The sequence below is a fragment of the Podarcis tiliguerta genome (assembly GCF_965153285.1).
Source record: "Podarcis tiliguerta genome assembly, chromosome: 12".
NCBI lineage: Eukaryota > Metazoa > Chordata > Lepidosauria > Squamata > Lacertidae > Podarcis > Podarcis tiliguerta.
Window position 1 is genome coordinate 939,186 of NC_139545.1, and position 9,879 is coordinate 949,064.

A 9,879-nucleotide genomic window follows, 5' to 3' on the forward strand; every position below is an offset into this window, starting at 1 on the left:
TTTTTATTCAGATGGGTCATCCAATCATGTTTACAACTACCAGCCATGTGATCACCCACGTCAGCCTTGTGACAGCTCGTGTCCCTGTGTAATTGCTCAAAATTTCTGTGAGAAGTTCTGTCAGTGCAGTTCAGAATGTAAGTCATTTTGGAAATGGGTACATTGTATGAGAGTCAATGCTTCAGTGAGTTGGTGGAATTTAAAAGCTCTGGGAAGTTTCATGTCTTGTAGGGATGGAAGTGTTCAGACCAAACTAGATGCCATGTTCCTCACGTTAGGGGTTTGCAGATGGTGAAAAGTTTAAAGGGCTCTGTCCCAGGAAGTTCTGAGAGAGCCATTTTGCTATGACTATTTTCAAATTTGACTTTTGTCTACATCTTTTTTTTGGCATGTTAAAGGAAGTTATTGTTGCTATATGAGAAATGAAGACAGCTCCAGCTACGTACAGGCAACTCGCCATTTGCATGTGTTCAAGGCACGCACAACCACTGACATGTGCACTGTTTTCGGATCCGGAAGGGGGCGGGCTGACACACACGGTGCCTCAGAACACAACCCCCACGCCAATGGGGAGTTGCCTGTAGATGATTGCCTATTTGAAAATACTGTCTGCCACTTCAGAGATTTATCAGGTCTCATGTTGCATGAAATAAATTTACTAGTGTGAAAATAAATTTATTTTAATGTACTAAGCATATCAAATTGAAGCTTAAATGACATTTGTAACTTTTCAGATGAACAAAATTCAGGTACAGGGCAGGTCTGTTCCATGCAAAATACAATGTTGGCCAAGCTGCTCATTCTTCCTGCTTTGTTCTTCTTAAAGGCCAAAACAGGTTTCCCGGCTGCCGCTGCAAAGCTCAGTGCAACACGAAGCAGTGTCCTTGCTACTTGGCTGTGCGTGAGTGTGATCCAGACCTTTGCTTGACATGCGGAGCAGCAGATCACTGGGACAGCAAAAATGTGTCTTGCAAGAACTGCAGCATTCAGCGAGGATCCAAAAAGGTGCTTCCACTTTTTATGCTAATCCCCAACAGCTCAGGAAAACGCCTCCCACTATAAAAGCAAGTGCTTTCTTGGCCAACAGTTTGGAATATGGTTTCTACTTAAACCAAATTGTATAGCACCACGTAGATTCCTTTAGAACTTTCACATTGGCCGTTTCTAATTTTTGACCCCAAGGGTGATTAACACTTGTAATTCGTTTCATGGGATGCTGGAAACGGTGGATTGGGTATTTCCTCTCACATGACCTACGGCAGGAGCAGAGACTTGTGGGAGGCAGGCACTTCCTCCTCAGTTTTTTCACCTGGCTCTCCTGCTTCTTCAGATACGTTTTTCAATTTGGATCTCATTTATTGTTGCTTTATTTTATCTAATCTTCCTTAGTTTTAGCAACTTAACACCTGTCTTTGAGTCTTGCACGCATACACACGCACGCACAAAATATTTTTTAGAATATATATCTTCCAAAAAATATTTTGTCTCTCCCTGCCACCATTTTTTCCCTTTAGCAACCTTAGTTCTTCTCGTTTTTATTTTATTTAGTTTACTTTCTTGCAGAGCGTCCCTGTATACTGCTCTCCTACAGGGTCACTGAATATGCTTGTTTTTTGCACACTGTGGCTCCATTTTGCCATGTGCCATTTTACAGATCAGATTTAAAGATAAGTTGGGGGGGGGGGAGGAATCCTACCTGAGGTTTTTTGCAATTGCATCTCACTTTCAGTGGCCACTGGCTCCATATCACCACCTCATTTCTTCGGTGATTTCTACCGCCTTTAGCCATTATTTTCTGTATCATTTAAGGCTTCATATTGACTGCTCTCCTAGTCCGTGGTACAGCAGAAGGAGTAGGGGTTATTGTTCCTCAGCAGTATATTCTCATCCCGGTTCGCAGTTGTGGTGATGGAGTGAGCAGGCACTGATAGATTGCTTCTGAACCTCCTAGTTAAGGAGTGATTCATTCATTCATTCATTCATTATTATTCTTTACGCTTATTGTTCTGTGACTTGCGGTCTATTTCCTCCTAGTCCACTTGTGACAGCATTGGAGAGATGCATATTTTTCCTTTTCCCATAGTCTACTTTTGTGGCATTGGAAGTGAACGGTACTCAGTCTGCCCTGCGTGGCTGCATGCAGAACAACTTCATTTGTTTCCATTTATTGAGCCTATACAAGGAGCCCCTGAACCTCTTCCCAAAAAGGCTAAACAAAAGCTTAAACACGGCCTACCCTCTAAGGGAAATAGGCGCAATGAAGCTTCTACTACTTCTGTTGCCCCAAGAAAGAATATTTCGACTGCAGTTTTATTGCAAGCTAATGAGCCTGGCCCTCCACAGACTCCAGTTCATAGGAATCAGTCTGTGATTCTGCTCTTCCACCCTATGTTACTGGAAGGGACGTTATAGAAGATAGATTGCTTCATTATCAGAGGATTTACAGTTTAACATACAACCTAAAAAATCTACCTCTGTGGTTAAAAAGGTGACCTCCTCTCAACGTGTGGCTAAATCGGGGGGGGGGGGGTCCTCTGTGCCCAATCCATTTCCCTCTATGGGGGAGGATTTATCTGATGCTGAGGATGTAGCACTTTCTTCCCAAATATCTTTTCTAGAGTCAGAAATTGAGGCAGAGTGGATTGATAGTTCTGTCTTTCCACTAGATTGTTCCAGGAAGCTAATGCTCCTATTTTAAAACGCAAAATGCATAATGCATGCACTGGAAATGGCCCCCAAGCCCACCACAATTCCCAGTCCTGCCTCTGAGAGTCCAGTTACTTTGCTCATTGATAACCGCACAAAATCTAACTATATGCTAGTTCCTTCAGTGCTAAAAACAGTAGTCAAATCAGAGTTGGATTCCCCTATGCAGTCCAAAAAGAATTTATCTCTAGCCTGTAAACTATGTGATCTGGATCCTGACTTCATATCATATATTAAGACACCTACAGTAGACAGTCCTGTTTTACTTTTGTCTTCTTGGAATCTTGTTCCTAAAGAAAGAGATGCCCAATTGAAGGATGTAACTGATAGGAAGTTGGAGTTTGCACTTCGAAAAATCCAAGCTGCAGCTGCCCTGTCTATGAGGGCATCTTGCGCAGCATCTTCCTCTGCACACGCTGGCATTGTGTGGCTCAAGGACCTCTTGCACTCCCTCCCCCCAGGTGCCATTCATCAGGGCCAAGCCATTTCTAAACCTTTACAAGCACAAGCCTTTATGGCAGACGCAACTATGGACACACAATTTGCAACTAGAGCTATGGCCTCTCAAATAGTGGCACACTGCATGCTTTGGCTTAAGAACAGGCATGCTGATTCTGCGTCCAAAGTAAAGCTCTCTACTGTGTCCTTTGCTTAGGAGCAAAGGTCACTTCAGTTTCCTTAGCTAGAGGGATTAGGGTGTGCATTTTCTTAGCTTATGATACTATGAAATTGCCCCACCCATCTCATAGTTTGCGCAGTCCTCTGGGTCAGCCTCGGCTTCTGCTGCCTTTATGGCTGATGCCACTTCAATAGAGAGTTGTAGGGCAGCCACTTGGTCTCCTCCTTCCACTTTCACTAGGCATTGTGAGTTAAACTAAATGTCCTCAGCTCAGGCAGCTTTTGGCCGTACAATGTATACCAAGTTTGGTAATCAGTGTGTCAGCCGTGTGGACCCACCCAGTTATTGGGAAGTGCTGTGGTATGTCCCAATCCACTGTTCCCAGCGTCCCATAAAATAAATAGAACAATTGGCTTACCTGAAGTGTAGATTTGTTAAATCGGGACGCTGGGGACAGTGGAACCATCCCTGTGATGGTCTGCAGTCACACTGGGGTTTTTTTTCCTATAAGAGGGGTACTCAGTTGCTGCTCTATTTAGTGATTTATGAGCCGGGAAGGGAGGGAGGCTGCTATTCTTTCAGGTGCTTCGGTGAACATTGCTGCTTGGCAAATCCAAAAAACCAAGGAAGTGCCTGCCTCCCACAAGTCTTTGCTCCTGCCTGAGGTCATGTGAGTGGAAATACCCAATCCACTGTCCTCAGTGTCCCCATTTCACAAATCTACACTTCAGGTAAACCAATCTTTCCTTTTAACTGCTTAATGATGACAACAGCAAGTGGGGATTTGTACAGACACCACTACTTGTGATTGTAGGTTCATGCATGTGTGAACTGCTTCTGTGCAAAAGCCACCTGCACTCTAATAAGTATTGGCCCATAATACCGCCAAATATGGGTTAACTACCCCCCCCCCCAATCCTAGGCCACCTTTGAAGAATTTGTTCATGATTGCTTAGGTAGCTTAGTTTGCATGTAATGTCAAGCCCCAAACCATGATGTTGCACACAGAGGCAAGGATGCGGGTTCCTTATCCAGCGACCACGACAGCAGCACACCTCTCCCAGACCTGCTGCTCCCTGGCTTCTTGGGGCTAAGCTATGGTTTAGTGCTGTTTGAACTTGGGCTCATGGTTTGTCTTGCTCTAGATATACCATGAGAAGCCAGCAAGGTTTGTTCTTACAACTTGAGGTTTCTGGGGAAGACAAATCGCAAGCTTGGGTTCAGGTGTAATGCTAAGACAAGCCATAGTTTAGCCCCAGGTAGAATGGCCTGGGAGTGGGCTGCTGCTGCTGCAATCCTTGCTCCAGGAACCCACAAATGTGTTTGTTCACACGAAGCTGTGGTTTGTCTTATTGTTATGTGTGAACTGGGCCATTCTTGTAGCAGGCAGGAAACTGGGGCGAGGGGAGCATTCAAGAACTGGCTTTGTACTTGCTGTTGAATTCCTGCTCCCATCAGCCCCAGCTCCTGGGGTCAGGGGTCAGGGCTGGTGGGAGCTGCAGCCCCACGTCAGGCGAGTCACAGATTCCCTGCTCTAGGGATTGCTACATTAATTTCAACAGAAATTAGCAGATTCAGAATTCTTGTGAACAGGTAGTTCTAAAGTAACATAACTATCAAGAAGATTGCTACCTAATCTTTCATTTGTCACTTGCAAAGCCCTTCCTATATCCCAATACTGAACTTCCCTCTTGCTTGCTTTCGCACTTGTGGCAGTGCTAGAGAGATCTCTACAGCAGAGATGCACAGCTCAAAAAACTTCTAAGTTCCGTTCATTATTTAATGTCTGAAAAGTGGCCACATGCTTTTTAAATAATAATTTTATGTATTTAAATAAAACCAGGATTAGAGGTTATGGCAATATAATTCACATATTATTAATCTCCAGATACTGATTTTGGTGGGAAAATAAAATACATGACAGTAGAGCTGTGAACACACACAGCAGCAGAGGTGAACTAGTTATATAAAATAAATGCTATACACTGCTAGAAGAATGGTCTACGGCCTGCCTTACAAGGGAGCATGCTCTGCAGGGATTAGCTCTTGGGATCGTTCTGTACCACCTGAGACAGCCATTGTGTGCACACCCAGGTTCCATTCCTGGCGGCGTGGCTTGCAGAGCAGGACTCATTCTGGCAAGGAAGCTTTGGGGAGGAGATGCTCCTCTGGAACATGCCAGCCCTTCTGTGAGTCTCAGCCAGAGTGTGACACTATTCACCCAAGTAGACTGCTGACAGGAGCATTTGTCTGAGCAAAGCAAGTGTTACTTTACTCCAGCTGGTTTCCTTTTCTGTAACAGCTGCATAGGTATTTGGATAGAGTTAAATCTTTTCTGCATGTTTAAGGGGCTTCCTTTTTCATTCTGCTAGCATTTGCTGCTAGCACCTTCTGATGTGGCAGGCTGGGGCATTTTCATTAAGGATCCAGTGCAGAAAAATGAATTCATCTCTGAATATTGTGGTGAGGTAAGAAACAAAATTTGAATAAAGTTAGCCCTTTCATCTACTACTTCATAATCCAATCTTCAGGAAAGTCCTCTGTATTGCATGCCTCTTAGTTAATACAGTGGAGCTTCCGGATATGGGGGTCCGTACTTAACCCCAAAAAATCCTTATCGGGAGGCGCCACTTCTGCACATGCGTGCACAGCAAAACCCAGAAGTATACATTTTCTGGGTTTGCTGCATTCGTAACTCAAAACTATGTTACCAGAAGGTAACGTAACCCAAGGCACCACTGTAATTCTGCTGTATGTCAAGCTGCAGTTCCTCAGCCCTTTTTCAAATAAATCATGACTTTGAGAGACAGCAGGGACAGATGTGAAAAAGAGAGTAACTTGATTTTTATGCTGTTGGTGCAGATAGCCTAAAGCAGTAGCAGACTTGCAAATGCTGACGGAATGTGGTGGTGGAGGATGATAAATTACTATTTTTAAAAAAATCCCACCTTCCTATTTACATGATAAGATGCCTTTCAGGGTGTACCAATAAGCAATACAAATCTTCAATAAAAATGTATCAACTTTATTGTTTTAACATATCAGCATGAAGTACTGCATGCCAAGGTTTAAACTGAGTATTAGGATACTCTTTCCCTATAATCTTATTAAAAGTCAGTTTTGGCATGCAACTGCTGGAAATATCTAAATATAGTGTTACCTTGTTTCCCGAACTCAATCCATTCTGGAAGTCCGTTCGATTTGTAAAACGTTCATAAACCAAGACGCAGCTTCCAATTGGTTGATTAGCCCTGGAAATAATGCTGACAGCTGAAATTGACATTTGGGTTCCAAAAAACGTTCGCAAACTTCCGGGTTTGCGCCATTCGGGAGCCGATTTGTTTGGGAGCCAAGCCGTTTAGGAACCAAGGTACCACTGTATCTGAATGCACCTGCCTAGAAGGCACACAGGTTTGATCTGGCTTTGAGTCCTGTGAGACTTTCTGCAAAAGTTGCCAAAAGGCAGTTTCTCTACTCAACTGCTGAATCAGCAATCGTGTAAAGATAGCTGGTAATTTGGGGGATGAGAGACAGTTCTGTTTGTGCATGTTACCATAACAGTGTCAAATAAATCTTCCTTTCAGATAATTTCTCAGGATGAAGCAGACAGACGAGGCAAAGTATATGACAAATATATGTGCAGTTTCCTCTTCAATCTGAATAACGGTATGTGTGCTACTCTTAATCCCTCCACTATTTAGCCTCTCTTGGGATATGAAAAATTGCTTGTTTTCATGTGACTGTTTCCAGCAAAGTACACCCTCAGGTTTCAGACAGTAGGAGGGGCATGGGATCAGAACAGCATTTATATTTAAATTAGCTACCTTGTTGGGGGTGTCAACATTTAGTCCAGACTTGCACAAATCATCACAACAAACCTTTTTAGGTGGTGTGATAAACAAGGCTGGTATATAAGGAAAGCAGAGCCGTGATGTAGCCTGTGGGGGTGGGGGCACAGGAGTGGTTGCTGCTGAAAACAGCTTCTCCATGTGAACCAGGAAGTGACCTCTCCAGACAATGGAACATCTTTTCTTACCTCTGCGGCTGCAATCTCCTAGGTGATGTGGATGCCGTTAGGCAGTTGAATGCGCAGGCGCACTCCATCCGCTTCCCTCCCACCCTCTGAGCGGCCCTGGCAACCCAGGCTACACCACTGAAGCAGAGAAAGCGTTTCATTAAAAAACATCCATTGTTTGAAATTAAAAACTTTTAAAAACGTGTGTAAGATAAGCTTCTTGTATAGCAGTAGGCACGTATGTAGGATTACAAGTAAACATTTTCATAGATAAACTGGCTGTGTTCAATGTTATTACAAGTTAAGCCAGAGACAATAGCATTTTAACTGTAGTGACAGTCTTCCAGATAGCAATTTCAGTGAATATTGCCATAGTATCCACTTTTCAGTCTGCTGCAGACATTTTAACAACAGTCTTTTTATTTAGATTTTGTGGTTGATGCAACAAGGAAGGGTAACAAAATAAGATTTGCAAACCATTCAGTCAATCCCAACTGCTATGCAAAAGGTGAGTGTTTATACATTTTACGGGAGTATAGCTAAATGAGCAAGGAATCCGATTAGCACTCAAGATATTTAAAAAGCCTTGCACCAACTTCACTTTTTGTTTTACAGTTATGATGGTTAATGGAGATCACAGAATAGGCATATTTGCTAAGAGAGCCATTCAGACTGGTGAAGAACTGTTTTTTGATTATAGGTATGTATAGCGTGTTCAATACCAACCACATTTCTCATTCAACAGCCCAAATTTATCAAGTGTTTCAGTGTTTAGGTCTTGGGAATGCAACCTGCTGATCATTTTACTAAGAAGGAAATGCCGAAAGTGTGGTAGCCAAAGAACTAGCAGATGACAGAAATGATTGACTACAGGAGTCATTTCTGTGCCACCCAGAAAATGTTTCTGCCCTGACACCCAACAGCACTTGCTCCAGCCTGGGATCTTCCACAACTGCCCTGCTAATCTGACTTGACTTGTGTAGAGGTTTTGAGTGGTAAACTCAATTTGCAGACAAATTGCTTTTCATCTTTATTTTTCCTTTTGTTTTGACACTTTAGAAACTCCTAAATTTAACAAATCATTTTGTACTTTGTTTCAGATACAGCCAGGCTGATGCCCTCAAGTATGTAGGCATTGAAAGAGAAATGGAGATCCCTTGATACCAACTACCTCTTCTGTAAAACAGCTGCCTTATCTTCAGGAGTTTCTAGTACTGTGGGCAATTTTTTTGAAGATTGAATTGATGCAATTTCAAATGCAGAATTTGCAAAGTACTGTACCTGTAATTTATAGTGACAAATTTTAAATCAACTTTTTATTGCCTTCTCACCAGCTGCAACCCTGTTTTGTACCGTTGAACTTTTGCAATAATGCAATATGGTACATTTTTAAACCTTGAATAAAGGATACTTGAACTTTGAATTTAAGTGGTCTACTTCCATCATTAATCCAGGTCCAAGGCTGGATGAAAGTGTGTTTGAGCTTTTGGCTGAGAAAAAGCTCATGTTAGGTACTCGCCATGACAGATCAAACTGAATGTAATGGATTCTCCTGTAGTAAAGCCTGTAACTATCGTTTGCAGCTACTGCTAGCAAACTGTCCTGCCTCCTAAAAAGGAAGAATGTTGAATCAAAAACATACTTGAGCTTGCAGCCGGGGTGGATTCAACCTAAGATGACAACAAGAATCAGTATGCTTGGCAGAACTTGGAGGCATAGGTTCAAATCCATGAACCCCCATGAAACTTTCACCAGTAACCACCCTTCATTTGATTTTTTTAAGCAGAGGTTGGAAGGCCACCTGTCCTGGATGCTTTAGTTGAAGATTCCTGAATTGCAGTGGGTTGGACTAGATGACCGTTGAGGTCACTTCCAACTTTGATTCTATCATCACTCTTACAGGTTTGCAATTTTCATCCCTTTTCCCATCTTCAGTCAACAGCACAATGAGCAGTGAGGGCCTCAAGTATAGATGTCCTTTTCTTGATCACACAGCTGACTTTGTCTCCCTAAACATCTGCTTGATTGTAGAGGGTCTAAAGTAAGAATAAATGTTTTCATAATTTTGTGACATTTGACATTTATCCACTGAACTTAAATTATCAAATGCATCTTTGTGAAGTCATCTCTGTAAAGCACCCAACAAATAAGAACTAATTTTAAATCTTCCCAGAATACCCAAAGATTTGTGTATTATCACAGAGTCGTAGAATCATAGAATCATAGAGTTGGAAGAGACCACAAGGGCCATCAAGTCCAACCCCCTGCCAAGCAGGAAACACCATCAGAGCACTCCTGACATATGGTTGTCAAGCCTCTGCTTAAAGACCTCCAAAGAAGGAGACTCCACCACACTCCTTGGCAGCAAATTCCACTGTCGAACAGCTCTTACTGTCAGGAAGTTTTTTCTAATGTTTAGGTGGAATCTTCTTTCTTGTAGTTTGGATCCATTGCTCCGTGTCCGCTTCTCTGGAGCAGCAGAAAACAACCTTTCTCCCTCCTCTATGTGACATCCTTTTATATATTTGAACATGGCTAT

The 9,879-nt window shown here is 42.7% G+C and overlaps 1 protein-coding gene across 7 annotated transcripts in view; it reads left to right on the forward strand.

The window, feature by feature from the left end:
* The window catches only part of EZH2 (enhancer of zeste 2 polycomb repressive complex 2 subunit), a 54,484-nt gene extending 45,721 nt beyond the window's left edge, over nt 1-8,763 (forward strand). For 5 of the 7 annotated variants that reach the window (XM_083407035.1, XM_083407034.1, XM_083407037.1 and 2 more), the window contains 7 exons: nt 12-137; nt 827-1,005; nt 5,698-5,793; nt 6,910-6,991; nt 7,768-7,848; nt 7,956-8,040; nt 8,441-8,763. In XM_083407035.1, the coding sequence (XP_083263161.1) occupies nt 12-137; nt 827-1,005; nt 5,698-5,793; nt 6,910-6,991; nt 7,768-7,848; nt 7,956-8,040; nt 8,441-8,501 (710 nt within the window). In that variant the 3' untranslated portion in view covers nt 8,502-8,763. The remainder of the gene's footprint in view (nt 1-11; nt 138-826; nt 1,006-5,697; nt 5,794-6,909; nt 6,992-7,767; nt 7,849-7,955; nt 8,041-8,440) is intronic. The other 2 variants (XM_083407038.1, XM_083407036.1) reach the window with 1 other exon arrangement.
* The last annotated feature ends 1,116 nt before the right edge of the window (nt 8,764-9,879 follow it).